The sequence below is a fragment of the Balearica regulorum genome, chromosome Z (assembly GCF_011004875.1).
Source record: "Balearica regulorum gibbericeps isolate bBalReg1 chromosome Z, bBalReg1.pri, whole genome shotgun sequence".
NCBI classification, from domain to species: domain Eukaryota; kingdom Metazoa; phylum Chordata; class Aves; order Gruiformes; family Gruidae; genus Balearica; species Balearica regulorum.
The window spans coordinates 1,619,131-1,637,625 of record NC_046220.1 but is presented as its reverse complement, the minus strand read 5'-3'; the positions used below and the strand labels follow the sequence as shown (position 1 = coordinate 1,637,625).

At 36.0% G+C, this 18,495-nt stretch overlaps 1 protein-coding gene across 2 annotated transcripts in view; it reads left to right on the top strand.

The window, feature by feature from the left end:
- Positions 1-16,850, top strand: part of SLF1 (SMC5/6 complex localization factor 1) — a 38,359-nt gene extending 21,509 nt beyond the window's left edge. For both annotated transcript variants that reach the window (XM_075739326.1, XM_075739325.1), the window contains exons 12-18: positions 5,347-5,494; positions 7,716-7,861; positions 9,846-10,015; positions 10,514-10,647; positions 12,605-12,697; positions 13,088-13,270; positions 15,755-16,850. In XM_075739326.1, coding sequence (XP_075595441.1) covers positions 5,347-5,494; positions 7,716-7,861; positions 9,846-10,015; positions 10,514-10,647; positions 12,605-12,697; positions 13,088-13,270; positions 15,755-16,239 — 1,359 coding nt within the window. In that variant the 3' untranslated portion in view covers positions 16,240-16,850. The remainder of the gene's footprint in view (positions 1-5,346; positions 5,495-7,715; positions 7,862-9,845; positions 10,016-10,513; positions 10,648-12,604; positions 12,698-13,087; positions 13,271-15,754) is intronic.
- The last annotated feature ends 1,645 nt before the right edge of the window (positions 16,851-18,495 follow it).

Genomic DNA, 18,495 nt, shown 5'->3' with positions numbered 1-18,495 from the left:
AAAAATATCTGTATATGCTTCCTCTCTTCTAGTGCTGATTTGTTGCAAAATTATGGTGAATGTGTGTGTGTCTGACTGTAAAAAGAACAATCCAGAAACAGTTATAGTATTCTAAGAAAGAAAATCCATGCTGAAATTCTGAGTTACTGATTTCCTCGGCTTACATACTCTGAAGGTATTTCACTTTTCAGGCCTGTAATAACGTACATCAGAAAAAAATAACAAACGAAGGGCTATAAAGACTTAAGTTACATATGTGAGTGCATTTGCTTTCTTGTGTTAGATAGAATTTACTTTATCTTAAAAGTACCAGAATAAAATTAATGACAGGAAATTAGAGGCCCATGGTCATCACTGTGTTAATTTGTTGGGACAGCTTGGTGGAATAAAACTGATACACTATCCTTGCAGTTAAAAATGCACTGCCAAAGAGCATGGAAGTTTTTCCATCGCTTGAGATCTTCAAATCTGTATTGAATATAATTTTAATATGAATAATATATATTATTTATTATTTAAATAGGTTTGATGCAGAAACTTCTGGTCAAATTTCCTTGAACCAAAGCTCTTAATTCAGTTTTAGAACTTACAAAGGACTATGTATATTGCTTATAACACTTTGAGTAGCTTTGAGCTATTGTGTGGCTTTTCACAATGTCACAAATGATATCAGAAATGCTTTTCATCCCTGACTGGTGTTTTTTTTAAAAAAAGCTGTCTTACATAGCCTGACAAAGGAGTGAAAAAGGCATTAATTCCATTTTTCAGTTGCATCATCTTGCATATTTCTGATCTCTTTTCTTCTGTTTCAGGTATCATTACCTGATATAAATTTGTAGGACTAAATGTCTTTCTGGTCTGTCTGTCATTTCCAATAGCTTTCTTGGAAGTATGGTTTATGCACTTTTGCAGTACTGCATAACCCTGAAAACATTTACACCACATGAAAAAGAACAACTCTAAAATAACTCTGTAATTGAAAGTAAAGAAGTTAAAATGAATTTTCCTGTGACTTAAAAGCTTTCTTATAAGAACTTTTCTATGCGTACTAAAACGCATGTGTACTGGAACTTTTGTCACTGTAGCACTGCACTTGACTTGGCAAAGCATTAAATGGAACAGCAATGTAGGAATTGCATTTCCTAGGCTGGCACACATCAGTTGTACTGATGTGACCTTTGTATGTGAATACAGTCAACAGCCTCTTCCCACTTCAATGCCTTTCTCGGTGAGACAGCTTTGATACTCAACAATAAGAACAAGGAAGAGAGTTCTGAAAAAAGGTTTATCTGGATCTTACTTAATGTACTGTGCATGGTGTAGTGGGTTGACCCCAGCTGGCAGGTAGGTCCCCATCCAGCTGCTCGCTCACCCGCCCGGCAGTGGGATTGGGGGGAGAATTAGAAGGACAAAAATTAGAAAACTCATGGGTTGAGGTAAAGACAGTTAACAAGTGAAGCAAAGCAGCGCACGTAAGCAAAGCAAAACAAGGAATTCATTCATTACTTCCCATTGGCAGGCAGACGTTCAGCCGCTTCCTGGAAAGCAGGGCTCCATCATGTGTAGCGGTTACTTGGCCAGGCAAACGCCAAAACCTTCCCTTCCTCCTCCTCTCCTCAGCTTTTATTAATGAGCACAACATTTATATGGCATGGAATATCCCTTTGGTCATTTTGGATCAGTTTTCCTGGCTGTGTCCCCTCCTGGCTTATTGCAAACCCCCAGCCCACTTGCTGAGGGGGCAGAGCAGGGGAAAAAAAAAGGCTTTGGTGCTGTGCAAGTGCTGCTCAACGGTAGCTAAAACATCCCTGTGTTACCAGCACTGTTCAAGGCACAAACTCAAAACACAGCACCGGCTGCTACAAAGAAAATTAACTCCATCCCAGGCAGACCTGGTACACTTGGGTTTATAAGGAAGAATAATACTGCAGGTCTATTAAGAATCCTTTCAGCACAATTTGAAATACTACGTTTTGTAGTAGTACATTATTTTTAGGAACTTTAAAAGTACATTATTTAGGGGGGAAGAGGGAGAGACTTGAATAATTTATAATATACCTACAAAAATCATGTTCTTGTTTGCCAATTTATAAAGAAACTTAAAACTAAATCAGATTAAAGTTTGATTAAAGATTGAAGTAGGAAATGATAGAACCAAAACCAGTGGTTTCTGAGTATTCTCAATTTCTGTTAATTGAGGGCTCGTGTGCCAGTGACCAGTAGTCACCCAATTATCTAAATGACGGTGTAAACAAACCCCTCTTATTTAAATGTGTTTTTACTTAGTCCAAAATTGCCTTTGTTAATAAAACAGCAATTCATGTCATTTATATGGGTAGCATGTTACTTCATGTCCAGGAATAAGAGTTTTCTTATGATGTTGTGAATATTGCTTTTCTATGTTTAAAAAAAAAAAATCGGATGGCTTCTGTGCATTTACTTTTTCACTGATTAATAGAGATCACTTAGCTTTGTAAGACTTTATTATTCTAAAAATACTGTTGCTGAAACCTTTTTTAATTTGTTGATATTTTTCTCTTTATGTTAGTTTGGTAATTAAAAATATCATCTAAATTTCAGAAAAGGTGCAGCTTTAAACCAGCGGTAGAGTTGTAAAGCAGAAGACACTTTTTAAGATTTAGCCTCTTGAATTTGGTAGCAGCAGCTGTTTATGTGCACAATGATGTTTTGTCATACATGGTAGCAATTCCCATTTTTAATTGAAATGTTTGCTTTTTTACCTTTTTAATATTGCATATGTTTTCATTACTATGTTTGTATTGTTTTGTGGTCGAAAATGCAAATTTTAAGATGTTAATATTTAAATATTTTTAGAACAGATGATACTTCCAGTAAATTAGAGCATTTCCCCCTCATTTGTAGCATTGAACCACTTATTTCAAAATACTAAGAAGTTCTTGGTTTGTGCTACTGTTGTTTTACAAAAATGTCAACCTAGCCTATGCCCGTTGGCAATATCTGGTTTGTTTTTGTCAGTGTGCAGATACTCAGCTGAGCAAACGTAGTTGCAGCTGGTGCGTCAGCCACATTTACTATGCAGCTATATATCTGGCTGCGAAACATTATTAATACTTGCAGTATTAATAGTCATTATTTCGATCTGTGCCTCAAGGTCTGCTTTCGTTCCTCTCTGCTTTCCTTGAAAATATTTCATAGATGAAGTAATACAGGCTTCTGATTTAGAAACAAGAAAAAGAGTTTAAATACTTCTGCTTTACATCTGTATCTACCTCAGATTACATCTATATGTCCTTGTTCCTGTCACTTACATCTGTTAAAATTGTGCTTATTTGCCGCATTTGTGTAATATATTTCCTGCAAAGAACTATTGATGGAACTAAATTATTCACTCAGTGTTTTGCTTTGGGGTCCAATGATAAAAGAGGTATGCATACTTAAGGGAAATTTAAATGCATTTCAGATGTTTTAAATTAGTTCTTCAGTTTCTGTTCCTGAATCCTCAGAAGATTGTGAGTAATGTAGCTTTTAAAATATTTAAATTTTAGTTGAAAAAAATTATTTTCATGTTGTTGACATGCCATATCAGTGTTCTTGGGGTTTTGTTATTATGAGATCCCACAGTTCATCTACAATAAAATACTATGATACAGTAAAGCAAGGGCCGACGCAAGTCAGGTTGAGCTTAGCAGAGTAAGAGGAAGTAGGGCCAGAAGCAATCTCAGAGATCACATTCCTAACAGATTTTTCCCTGCCCAATTCTTAAAAACTTTCATTGATGGAGATTATACTGCCTGCCCACATAGTGTTTATTTGTAGTTGTGTTTATTCCATTTCTTTTGAATTAGAAGTAAGTCTGTTAACTGTAGGGACAGTATTTGTGTAGGTTTTCAACAAATTACTTTGTAATCTTTCTATAATAAATCTCATCTGTGTCACAGTCTTTGTTGCTCTTATATATGTCTGTTTGATTTATTGATGAAGCACAAACTCTTTCAGTCTTTGGTGCTTTCCGGCTCCTGAGGGAATGCTATTAAATTATTTTAAGCCAACCTTGAACGTATGTTGTTCTCAAAGGAGTATCAGACAAACCATTGACTGTGGTATGACAGCACAACAAAAGACAGTAAACTTTTTCTTCCTTTAAGTAATTCTTTAAAATTTCAAGCTGACAAATAAATATGTATTCAGTTCAATTTCCCTCTTACCCATAATTGTCCATTTTGAAGTACTCATTCTCTCACTAGAATGCAATGTATCAGCTGGTACTTTAGTGTAACAGTAGTGATTCTCCAGTAGAACCTTAGATAGATGTCTTTGGGCAAATTAACTTCATGTATTCCTAGAATGGTGCATGTGTTCTTCCAATTTGCGCTTTCAAAACTGACACGCAAATACTGAATTTTCTGGGGTTGTACATGTAGTCAGAGGAATAACTTATTTCAGAATTGTTGCATGAAATATTTCTAAATGGCACAGAAAGATGTTGAGTAGGCAAATCTGACTTTCTTTGCACAGACTAACTCAGACACTAGAAGCAGTGCTTTACACAACCAATACTGATGAAGTCCTCACACGGGTGAACAAATACATTCATGTATCTCACAGTACTTTATGGGTAGCATATGAAAGTGCTGTGTATTGTCTTAATGCCTCCTGAAGAAAATATGCTTTGGTTTTTTTATGTACATGTGGCCATTTTGGGTAGGTTCAGGGGTGAAAAAGGTAAGGCCAATATCCATAACTATGTTCTTTCTAAATTTGCAGCTGCTAGTCTCTTTGGCATTTTTGGTAGCAGGAGAAAGTTTACTGATCCCACAAGCTGGCTGTCAAAGTTTTTTTCTGTGCAAGAAAGTAACACCTTGCATCCTTTCCCCTTTTGGCACAGATAGATAGGGTTAGTCACAAAAGGAGCTTTAATTTTATGGTAAAGTCTTTAGGAAAAGAGAACACTAATAGAGCGGGGAGAACCCTGTAATTGTCAAATGAAAGACAAGGTTAACGAGCGTAAATGCAGTACTTGAAATCTTACAGTTAAACAAAACCTAATTTAAAAAGTCACACTTTGTACTTGTAAGCTTTGATCCCATTTTGCATGTTGGTTTAGATAATGTGTTTTCAAATAACTTATATTTCTCCAATGCTAAATCTTAATTGATGTGATATCAATGGGATATTAATTTTGTTGACCTGGCTACAACAGTTAGCTTTTGAGTAGAAAAAGAAAAGTCAGTGAAGAAGTGATGTGGCAACACAGTGGGCTTTTATTTAAAGAAGTTCTCTAGTGTTATTGCTGGTGCATTATCAGTCTGAATTTCTTATACAGTACAGGTCTATGGATACTCTTTTTTTTTTTAATCCATTTAGGCTTTTGGATATGAAATAGCTGGTCTATTAAATGCAATTCTTGGAACTGTAGTGGAATATTGGATCATCTCAAGTCTGCTTATGGACAAAAATGTGTTTCATCAAGTAGCTGATGATTTGGCACAGTACATCGCCATTTCATGTGATGGTGAGTGTTTGAAATGCCTCTCAAAGTCTTTTAATCAGATACACTGAGGTCCTAACCAAAATCCTTGATTTAAGTTAAATTTTACCTTCTGTTGCAGCTGTGCAGTCTTACAGTGTGATATGTACGTATGCAGGAAACTGTTTAGTGTGTCTGTCTGTCCCAAGCAAAGACCAAATAGGGCAGGCTTTCCTACTGAAATCCCTCTAAATAAATCTCAATAGGTGTTAATGCAAAAGCAAGACTACACAGTGTGAAGGAAAAAAAAAAAATGTTTGGAGCTCTCTTGTGAGTTTAGGAAGAGCTTTAAGCATATCATAGTAAGTCATAACTTCAGAGAGGCAATTGGAGGCACCTTAGCTCAGGCCAATTCTCAGATGAAATTTTTCACTCCACAAGCTTGATCTTGTTGGCTAAAGACGTTTCAGCCATAAGTCCAAAAGCTACACTGAACTCTTTGACCCATACAGACTTCAGATGAAACATTTCAGTGTCTCATTCCAAATCCTTAGACTTCATGGAATTTATTTTGGGGGTAGGGGAAATTCCAACTCATCCCATGAGTCACTATTGTCCCTCTTCATTGAATATACTAGATAAAGAGAAATATCATGACTCAAATGACCCATTGTCATTAACATGGAATATCAGTTGAGGTATCTGTCCTTGTAGCAATGAGGGGACGAGGAATTCAAAAGACCAAAAGAATAATCTCAAGAAAACTACTGAATGTTTTAAATTTTGCTTTCAAACTTAATTCCCACCAAAGCTTCCCCCACCACCCCACCCCTCATTTAAGAAATAGTTGGAAATCTGTAGTTCAACCTTTACACCTGAATGGATATCCTGGTTTCAGTCATCATTTTTTCTAGAGAGAGGTGTACATAGTCTTCATTTAAAGTCTTGCTGCCTTCTCCTACTTGGGACACTTGAGGAGAACTGTCCTGAAAAACTAAAATCTTAGTCTCCAGACGAATAGTTCCACTCCTGTCTTAGAGAAGGCAAATTATCAGAACTGTTATATCCTGCCTTGGACCTTAAAAGGCCAAATCAGTTGGTACTTCATAGTATTTAAATCAATGGAGCTTTTAGTATCTACTACTACCGCCACCTCTCCAAAGGATTTTCTACCTTTAATGCAATAGGGAGAATTGTGGATATATACTTCTGTAAGACTTTCATACTTTCCTGTACACAAATCGAAAATTATAATTTCTATGCTTTCCTTCGTTGAGAACATTCTCAAGAACAGCATTCACACTCTGGTTACAAAGAGTAAAGATTCTTTGACCTATTGGTGATGTCTGCCCTTGATTCAGTCCACAGCACTTAAAGCTCAAAGAAACTGTTGCAGAGTTCTTCTAAATTGTGTCACTCTTAAGTAGAAAATGTCTGTACTGTCAAAACTGTTTTTCTGTTTTGGTTGAGTCTACAGATCAGTTAATTATGAGCAAGTCTCAGCAGAACAGAGCACTCAATACAGTAAAGACTTTCCTCTTGATGGCAGGCCTTGCTTTCCACCTGTTTCAGTTGCTATTTTGACAAAATTATTTTGCCAGAATCCAAATACAAATATCACCTTAAGAAAAATCAGTCATTCTGTCTCCTATTCCAAAAAAAAAAGAGAGGTAGGCCAGACATATGCCTGATACATGTTGACATAGAAATAGATATGTATTTTTCTGCCACTGTGTGTTTGATTTTTAAAACAGCATGAACTGTTTGGTACATCTGAATGTACCAAATGGTTGAAATTTACTTAAGGTCATTTTTAATGTAGGTCACCCTGCATTACTTGCAGATTTCTTTGTTCGTCTGTTACACGTTAAATCTGAATTGTGTTTATATTGTGTCACTTACAGATTTTAAAGCTAATCACTTGCATCACTTCCCAAATAAAAAAAAATAATTTTCAAAATCAAGGTATAACTTTTATAAGAGTGTATTTAGAGCATTTTTTTTTAAAGTTTCACATAAAAAGTGGTGCTTTGCCTTTTAAAATCTGGTGACTATTCTCTTAGAAGCTGATCTTATTATCAGGTGATGGAAAAAATCTTTTTCAATATTATTATTTTTAGTAATTTGCATGGAGAATGACTTATGAATCTGCAACAGCAGGGAAAAAAAGGTCTGGAAGTGCTGTCTTCTAGGTAACTCTAGATGTACAGGTTTGTATATTCTCATTTTTAAGGCTCTTTTTTTTTTCCCCTTTGCTTTTATCCAGATTTTTCAATATGTGAATTAAAAATGTTCATTTGTTCCATACCATCCCTCTGGCTTCAAATGTTTGTCGCAGAAGCAGTTTTTAAAAACATGTGTTTAAAGAGGAGCATAACTGTTTCTACAGAACCTCTTTCTCTTCAGAAAATAGTAAGTAACTCTTCTACTCTGTAATAACCTATCACACTTAAGTATTTTACAAGTAATTGGATTCATGAAAGTCTTGGAATACCTTTCTTTTATGATCTAAGGTCATGCTTATTGCATGCATTGTCTTCCACCTGTAGACAGACTCTACAGCATTTAATTTCTTTTTGCCCAAGATCTGGGTTCAAAACAATGATAAGAATTTTCCTGCCAGAGAATTTGTAACACTTGATTAATCTGTTTACATGTAGTTAACATGAAAAGTTACAATGAAAGCTTATTAAAATTATCTCTGATGTAAATACTTTATTGCAATGTTAAATTTGTAATTAAGGAAAATGCCAAATGTAGTGTGATTTTCCTTGAATATCTTTTCCTTCACATTTTTTGAAGAGGTGACAGTATTCTACTAGGTCCAAGCATTTGTTACATACAAGATTTTATGATTTTGAATAACAGTATATTCCTGTGAATTTCTTCTCTTAAAAACTTCTTCCTACTTGCCAACCTTTTCCTGCCTTCAAATCACAAATTGTGATAGTTGATGAGGAAATCCACGATGAAAGCTGTGAGGGAAGTTCTCAAAACCATGACTACTGGCAGGATGCAAGCAAATTGGGGAGATCACACAGCAATGACATGTCCTAACTTAGAGCCTCATTTCAGTAATGTTAATACTAATGGCTAGACAGAATATGGAATCCATAACTGTTTCTATATGGCCTAAAATTATACAGGTAGAGTCAAAGAAAAACAAATTTACACCTGTATACTTTTTCCATACATAAGTTTTCCTGAATTTTACATGAGTCTATTGTGAACAGAGATCATTGTTTATTAATAAACATAGTGTTTAAACAGAGCTCAAACAAAAGACTGTCAGAATTTTAAAAATAAAGCAACTACATATCTAATATTTAACGTATGTTACCAACACATACACAGCAGTAATTGCTATTTTTAGTATTGCCATGACTACTGATCACTCTCCGCAGCTACTTAAATGTAAATTTTTGTAGTGCTTGAAACAAGTTCATGTGTTTTTTGTGGCTCTTCTTAGCATTTCTGTTCTTCTGTTCTTGTTCCATACAATAAATACTAACTATTGTCCAATTTTGCTGACTCTGCTCATACAGCATTTTACCAGCTAGGATTTTCTATGGGTTCAACTAGTGCCCTCCTCCTCTCTGGTGGTAAATGTACAGTGAGGGGGCAGGTAAGGTGTACCTCACCCATTGCAAATTGCCTGCAGAATCTGCAGGGATCCGCTAGATACTCAGAACCTTAATATCTTCCTTCAGACACAACCATTGTGTAATCCTTAAATGAACCCCCACTGGAAGTTTTCCTATGCTTTTGCCAAATTGCAGAATCTTACGTGACTTGTTAAAATGAGGGGTATGGGTGAGTTGGAAGCTCTGTATTGCTGGAAAGAAGCCAAAATATCTACAACTTCCAAAGCTACCCTAATAAGATTGCACCTAAGAGATAACTAGCTTATTACCTTTGCAGTGCTCAAAGGCTTCATCCAAGCCCTCATCTTAGAAGAGATGAAGGAGGAGAGTATTTCTTTACCAAATTGCTCCCTGGGTTGGCAGCAGAAAGCTTGTAAATACTTTCATTAAGTACCTGAGAATCACTTCACTTTGCTTCAGTCTTAGGTCCAGCTAAAGTGATAAAAATTTTCTCAGCTACCAAAAAAACACCAGAGAGAGGTCTGGAATTTCCCACGTTCTGGCTCGGATGGAACCCACTCACCTCTGAGGCCAGCATAAAGAGCAAATTACAATAATATAAAAAAGATTGCAGAAGACAACTTTAAACAATCTATCTATGCAATCATTTAATGATCATATTTTAGAAAAAACTTATGTACAGCAAGCTGTGGGTGGTGGATGAACTGTTTTGCATGACATGCTTAAAAAGAAAATTACTCCATTTTAATTTACTGTATACAAAGTCATTGAAAATGCTACTCTTGCAACAGGTCTGTTCCTATTTGCCTGCTTTGCAAGAGGTAGGGATGCATGAGACAAGAAAGATAAGCAAAGCAAAGAAAAAGAAAATAGGGCAACGGCCATGCCCTGAGTCTCAAAGGGCATTACAGATGCTAAATGGCGATAAGCAGAACCAAGTCAAAGTGCTGCCTGATCTACCGTAAGTAATACCTATAACATCACCAGTTTTATTCTGCTTTGGGGGACAGCTTCTGACCTGACACATTTCTTGAACTTTATATGACCTGTTTTGTTGTCCACAAATTACTGCAACTGACAGAAAGCTCCATTGTAAACCTGTAACACCTCTGGGCTGGGGTTCCCCCTTTCTCCCTATCCTCCATCTCAATGTATATGCAAACTGATGTAGTTATATTTTCCCAATATTAAATTTAAAGGGTATATAGAGAAGTTGAACTATTTATAGCATTACCTTTAAAGAAAGTTTAATTGTGGGTAATCTAATTTTATTACTGTTTTAAATACAGTTATAATTAAATGATATAAAAATTATGTCATTAAGATATTTCAGAAATAACTGTGAAATGGATAGATCTAAGTATGCTCTATATACACATTTAAAAGCATTAAGTACATACACATTATCTTAAAATATGAAATAGTGATACTAGACATGTCCCCTTTGCTCTCTTTTCAGTGACTTAATCTTTAGTAAGCGCCCTCCATTGACAAAGAAGCGTAGAGCAAAAGCAGAAGTTGAGGCGTCATACACCAAAGAGAATTGCTACCTTTTGGCTGAAGAGGTACATTTTTACAGGAGAAATACTAAAGGTATTCTATATATCTAATTTATGTCAAGAACTTTATATGGCTAGAATCGACAGTTTCAGGTTTAAAAATCTTGTCCTGATGAATGGTAAACTAAAATGATGGCTTATGCCCAAGAATTATTTTCTTATGGTTTGTGTTTGTTTCTTCTGATATCTGTTTAAAAGGAGTAATTGTATATATGGTGGAATAAAGCTGCCTTCTTCACTCCCCTCCCCCTCCCAGATATTAAATACAGTGTACAGCTTGTGTGAGCTCATTCCAGTCTTGCCCGCCTTACTTTGCTAATCCACCTCAACCTGTGCTTGGTAGGATCAACGTCTTCTGATTTGAAAGTATAATTCAGTCTTCATCTCTTTCAGTCCTAGACATTTTGTGAACAAAGACTGAGGAGTATGCTATGTTACATAGCTGTGTTAAGCATATGGACTGTTTTCTTCCAGGCATTCAGCCCAGACTATGAAAGGCATTTGGCTTTTGTCTTAGCTATACTGGAACCCAAGTACCTAAGGAATAAAACAGCACTGCAGTAATTCATTCGGTCCCTATTTATTACACAAATTTAATAAATTGTACTTTACCTAACAGAATTACTTACTGGAACTACTTTTTGTCATCTTCATCATCAGAAATTTACCTATATCACTTAAAACACAACTATATTAATCATGACACCTAAGAGAAGGCTTAGAAAAAGCAAACTGGGATTGTTCAAAAAAATTAAAACCAGAATTGTATCACAAACACTGAAGGACAAAAAACCCCTCACCCTCTTTTGGGATTTAAGAGAGCTTCAGTAACAGAGCCAGACCATGCATTTTTAAAATTGGTTCCCTTTCTCTTTATTGCTTTTGCAAGTAAAATTGATGTGAATTATTACATGCTGACTTCTACAAAGAAAAGTGAGCTGAAGGACTAGGGGGAAAAAAAACCCACCAAACCTGCTTTTTTTGTATTCTTCCCCTGCCAAATTGTAAGTAGTATCTTCAGTTGAAAGAATGAGTATGGAGCTGACAGATTTACATAGCGAAGGTATTAATATAACAAAATATACCATGTAAATCTTATCGCAAAGGCTGAGAGATTTAGGCAGAGATATTTTTCATTTCTAAGATGTTTGTTGCATCATCTTTCACCTGGTATCAAGATTTTCCTCTGGCTTATGTTCAAACCTCATCATTTAGTGAAAGCAAAACAGCGTTTAGAACGGGTCTCAAGTTTTCATCATGCAGAAACTAATGGTGTCTTTACTTACAAGCAGCAGTTCTCTGTAGCTTGCTGTTCAATTTTTCACAGTTACTTCGGCTTTACATGGTACTAAGGCTTGGGATTTTTTTTTTTCTGGAGGATTTTCTTTTTATTATTATTATTATTGGGACCCCTTCATTTATTTCTCTCTCTTTCCTCCCTCCTTTGCTACTGTAGCCAAGTCAGACAGCCTATTGAGAAACAGCAAACCATCTGTTAACGGATTTGAAGTTCTGAATTATACTTGAGTGTGTAGAGGCACTCGTGCTTAGCCAGAAACATTCATTTGAATTAAGCTATAAATGCTGTGTAAAAAGAACCATACATTTTAACGTAGGTTCATGAATAAATTTAAGGGAGGGCAACTGCACTCTAAAGTTTTATTGCTTCAAAACCCAGTATTTTTGGTGTTCTGTGATCACTTGGTGCTTTTATAGTCTGATTTGAAGCTTTAAACCTTGAACTGGGGGGAGATAATTCCTGTGTTAAACCGTTTGCAATACAATTTCATTGCTGGATCTCTGGTGGAGCAGAAGCTCTGTGGGTTTTTTTTGAATTTTCTTAAAAGATGGTTAACCAGGATAAAGGAAAATCTTACTCATTATTGAATTTTCTGGCATATAGCCAGGTCTCCTAGTTCCAGGCACTTTGATTATTTTCTTTAGTCGCTATCTTGCCTAGTCTAGTGTAATCTATTAATTTTTTATGGTAGGAGAGACAGCCCTGCATAGAGCTTGCATAAGTAACAAAGTGGAGAGATTGATTCAGCTTCTCTCTTCCCCTGGAACAGACATTAATGCTAAAGGTAAGTTACTCATTTTCTCTACAGAACTAAGAAATTAAGCCAGATAAAGAACTGTATTAATATCTGTTTGGTAGTAAAGTTTGAATTTATACTACTAAACTGTCTTTATTATTTTAAACAACTGAAAATGAGGACTTCAGCAAAAATTGAGGAAAGGCTAATTTACAACCGCGGTGTCTTTTAACATTGCATTTTCTAATGATTTTTAAAAATGCTGTTTAATTTTTTTCAGATGTTTTTCAGTAGAATTTCTTGTTTTGAAATCACAAGCTGCCACTGTGGCCATGATGAATACCAAAAAGTCAAGTGTTTTGCTGTCTAATGAATTACATTATTAACATTTCAGTACTACTTCTGCTGTTTTAAAACTTCCCTTGATTTATAATTCAGACTATGCTGGCTGGACGCCTTTGCATGAAGCCTGTAACCATGGCAGCACAGTGTGTGTCCGCGAAATTTTGCAACGCTGTCCAGAGGTAGACCTGCTCAGTCAAGTGGACGGGGTGACTCCTTTGCATGATGCACTGTCAAATGGACATGTAGAAATTGGCAAGCTGCTACTTCAGCATGGGGGTGAGTGCATTTATGCTAAACTGGTTTAGGGAAATTATCCACTGTTCTGAGTCCATGTGAAGTTCATGATGTTTTTCTTAATAGTTACTTAAAATACAATGTTATTATGAAATATTTATTTTAAAACATTTTTAAGCCAAGCTGTTTTGGTCACAATAAAAATAATACTGTTTTCACACTTATCTTGATCAACTGAATATGAAATTAACCAGGATTTTCACATTTTTTTCCAATATGGTAATGTTTTTATTCTGCATTTTACACCATATGCATTGTAACTATAGTCTCCAAACTCATTAATGAAGATAAAGATTACCTAGTCACCAAGCAAAGCTAAGGATTTTCTTTTGTTTTGATCTATTTTTACCATGATGCAAAAATAGATCAGTAAATCTCTATATAATCATGTATTTCAACATACATTTGTTCAGCATTTATGAAAATTAATGTGATGGTCTTTGAAGAACACAATTAGCTTGGTAATTAGTTTAAGGAAAGAATCTATATTGTAATTGTGATAACTGCTGTTTAGGGATAATAGTGGGAGGGTTGCCTTAGTTTCTAAAAAAAGATACATTGCCCCTTAGGCAAACACATGATAAATGTTTTGAACAATATTTTTTGTTCAGTGACAGGGAACTTGTGTCTTGTCTCAAAATATAATTAACTTAGTGGTTTTTTTCTTTTAAAAAAAAAAACCTGCAAAGAACGGTCTTTGATATCAACTCTTCCTTCTTTTAATTCATTTGCTAAAATGAGTATTTGCTATATCCTTACCATTGACCTACCGTGTCAGTTTAATCTCTGTGTATTATGTGCTGAGTCCAGATTTTTTCAATAACAATCATTCTGCATATAGCCATGAGGCAGAAGAATGCACTGTGTTTAGATGGCCTATTACTTAATTAAGGTAGAGACACAACATTTTATTTCATTCTTGGCCTAAGACCCTCTGTATTTACAGTCTTCTCCTGCCCCCTAAAGGCTATTTCTGTGTCTGTTGTGCAGGCACGGGCTCATAATCAATGCATTCCTCTGCAGTTCTACCTCTGTGTTTGCTGAGCTTCAGTTCTGTGGCTCCCAGGTGTTTTATATATCTACCGAACCCTGTGTCTGACATGCCAAGCCAATTCCTGGGCTCAGTTCAATCGGTCTAAGTGATGCAATAGCCAATATTGTAGTAAGCCCAGCTCCTCAATTGGAAATGGCATTGCACTGACAGATGTGCATTTTTCCTAGGCTGTTGTGAAGAATAGGTAGTGGATGATCCTGTTGTCCTAGGGGAAGAGCTCTACTTGCACTTGCATTCATCAAGATTTTCTGGCAACTACAAGGCTGCTTGTACCCTTATCTTTGCCTTTGTCACACTCTGGGTTTTGGCCTGTCAAATAGCTGACAAGACTATGGTAGAAAGCGTGTTACCCATTCAGGGTGGATTTACTCAGCTCAATAATTTAGAACACACTTTTGCAAAAACTTTTTTCGCTTTCTTTCTCTGAACACCTTAGGCTTGCAAAATTTAATTATATTGCATAATCTATGATGGAGTAAAACAATACAGCTTTAATCACAACCTCTAGTAAGGATATGTAATGTAGGAAATTACTTTTTATAATTAAAATATGTTTCTGAGAATGTATTCAAGTTAAAATTACATCATTACTTTAGCACAGTAGCCCAGATTTACGTAAGAAGATTCCTGTCATGTTCGTCTTTGAAAAACACCACCTACAGTGTGTTAACTGCCGTCATTTCTTCTTATTGATACAATCTTTGATAAACTGATTTATCAAGATACTTGTAAACTATTTAAATATTAATAGCTCCATTGTACTAATAAACAGGAAATACCAAAGGAACATAGTATAATGTGAACAAGTAAAACATGTCCCATTCACTGACTTCTAATCTATTTATTAGAGTAATTAATATTTGCATTTCAGAAATCTGTTAAGACCAAGTTTTGATACTCAGTTGTTAGGGGAGACTTAGGATTCCTACCTCCATAGTTTACTGTGCTGCCTAGCCTAGGACAAGGTTGACCATGCCATCCAGAAAAGTAAAATAAAGACCATCATAGTAACATGCCTTTAATTTGGAGTTGGTGTCGACAGATAACCTGGTCTATAAAATACTTAATGCAATTTTACCACAGTAATAACATTACATTTTTACATACTCTGTGTATTTTAGAATAAGCAACATTAGAATTTATTTTCCTTTTCTATATAATAATCCTTCACTTTTAACCTAGCAAAACTGGGAAGAAAATTAAGACAATATCATAGAGAAGCTGTTACAAAGGGTCTCTCTACATGCTCTAGATTGTATTACAAACGTGTAACTCATCAGTTACATCAACATAACTTTGTACAGAAAGGAATTGAAACAGATTCTGAGCTTCCGGCAAAAACCAAACCAAAATCTTGTTCAGCTGCCAAATTGAATGTACTCTTATTAGTAATGTTTATATTTTCCATGCAGGACCAGTCCTTCTACAGCAGAGGGACTCCAATGGAAAATTGCCACTGGATTATCTTGAGTCGGTACAAGTGAAGCAAGAACTTTTGAATGTTGTTCATCCAGATGAGAACATTGAAAGCTTCTATGAACACACAGAAAAAGATTTTAGCAGTCAGCAGAGAGAACTGTGGTTGATTTTATTTAATAAGATGCTACTGAATTTTTGTTCAGTTTATAATCTTTCTTCACCCTTTACTCTAACTCTCAGAGAGGTAGCTTGTTCAAATGTACTTCCAGTAATGGCTCGTGATAACTGTAAGATGAAAAATACGTTTTCTGCAGATTGGTTAGTAGATAGATATTGTAGAGAGCTAGAAACTTTTCAAAAGCTACCACAGTTTCTTCAGGAAATATCTGCAAACATGGGGTTTTTTGCTGGAGAACAGCTGAAGGCTTTATTAGCAACTCTGGAAACTATGCTAGAAGCGTATCAGCTCTTTACTTAAATCTTTTTAACAGTTAGCTTCCAAACAAGTTGCATTCACTGATCTTCTCTGTTAAACCTTGATATTGGGCTAAGTCTTTTCCGGCAACTGAAACAGTACAAATTTCATGGCCCTACATGAGCCCTGCATGTTAGAATCTCCCATGTTGTTAATACGTTACTCTAGCAGAACCTGGAAGTCAGATGCATTGATTCAATGCGGGTTTTTTAGGCAGAATTTTTCCAATAGCAATGCCTTCTAATTGTCTGACAGATCAGGATGCCTGTGACCACTTCAGAAGGGTGCTATATCATTTGCACTAAGTTAAACTTTGTATTTTCTGTCCTGGAAATCTTTGTTACCCATTTCATGCCATAGTTCACTTTAGAGTCACTACCTCTGGAAACCAAAGTTAAACTGAGTTGAAAAAATAAAACAAGCAGTTTTTTGTTGAGAAAGGCTTGTGCCTACATATTTTCATGTCCTTTTATAAAAGTAATATTAAAAATACCTGTCATTAAACAAAAGCATATGGAAAATTCCTTTTATCCATTTTTGGCTTATTTATCGTTATCTTATAAAAATTAAAACTACGTTGTCTAAATAAATTACATTTTGTAAAATTCAAAACAGAATCAGTGTACTAGCATTTCCCATGTCTTTGTTAGTTTGATAGAAACGGTCAAAGGTGTATGGAAAATCTGCTTCTCCCTTGTCAGCACGGCGGGACTTGTTCATTTGTGCAGCGACTGACTTGCGGCTGGTGTGATTTGCAGGACTCGGTGGGTACCACTAACTAGAGCTTTAAAACGATCGAGTCATAGACTCATCATAGAACAAAGGTCTTTTGGCTGGAGAAGACCTTTAAGTTCATCAAGTCCAAACGATGCTGCAAAGGGCCAAATCCCTCAGATAACTTTGAGTGTCCTGAGATCTGCTCTGACTCGTGCTGGCTTGCAATGGTTTGATGAATCCGTTACACTGGCAGTGTATAAAATGATCTGGTAAGACTCCTGGGATTCCCTCAACTGAAGATGCTGGTGGAAGCAGTGGCACAAATCTAGTTATGTTGGCAGGGGAATTTACAAAGGATTAGAGGAGACAGTTTAAGTATGTACTGGGCATCAGATTCTGACACTAAGTATGGATCTCCTGAAAAATTACACCCCATTTAATATGAGAATTTTGTTCTCCATTCTGTGAATACATGCAAACTACACATGATAAATCCTCTAAACTAATCCTCTAACCTAATTTAGGATTGTGTGCTACATATTCTATCAGATGGTACTTTTAATTAATTAAGAAAAAGAGAAAATCCCGTGCTGTTCTTTAAAGGTATTGAGGCTCATGAGGCAGCTGAACTATATCATTGTGCTGCGTGGGGTTGGGGATGCAGAAGAGTTACGTGTTTTGGAGAGCTCGTATTGCACGTTTATCTCTGTAGAGATGCAGTGCCAAATTCGTTACAGAGCAGGGTCTGGTCAGCGAGATACTTCTAAGGGAAGTTTATCCCTTCCCCTTCCAAGCGAAGAGAAGGCAGTGCTGCTTTAGAATGAGAATACCTGATTTTTTTCTAACTGATTCAGTAATACATCAGGAGTAATTTAAAATCTTAGTCTTCAAAAGGAAGGTACTAATTAGCAATGTTTCCAATTCCAATCCTTCTGTAATAGCAATTTATAATATTAAAAAGAGAACTCTAAAAGAAAGGGTGTGGATAATAGCTTCTTCTAAAATTGATGTTGCTTGACTAGAGGGAATAAGTTACATTGATGCAGCTGGCTTGCGGCACATTAAAACTTTCATTTAGCCTTTCTGCAGCTGAGATACATGTTCTCATAGTAATTAATCCACTGAAGATGCTCAGAGTTGGCCTTGGAACCAGACCTTTGTTGCAAATGTTCAGTGTTTATTAATGACTGATTATTATTTTTATACATGCATGCAGATCAGCCTGCTCTAACAGAATAAAGAGTCAGTGTGTGTTGGATTTGTTTCTATTTGTGCACTTTTGATTCTTCTGTAGTAAGAAAGCAAGTCCAGAAAAAACCTTTGTCATGCATGAGATGGAATAATAAACATCAGTATTCCCTGTTGCAGGACATGATGAAAGAAATGCTACATACATACTTTCTAAAGAATACGAAGTATGTGTGTTGGGTTTGCATGGCAAGGTTTTGGTAGCGGGGGGGGGGGTACAGGTGTGGCTTCTGTGAGAAGCTGCCAGAAGCTTCCCCTGTGTCTGACAGAGCCAATGCCAGCCGGCTCCAAGAC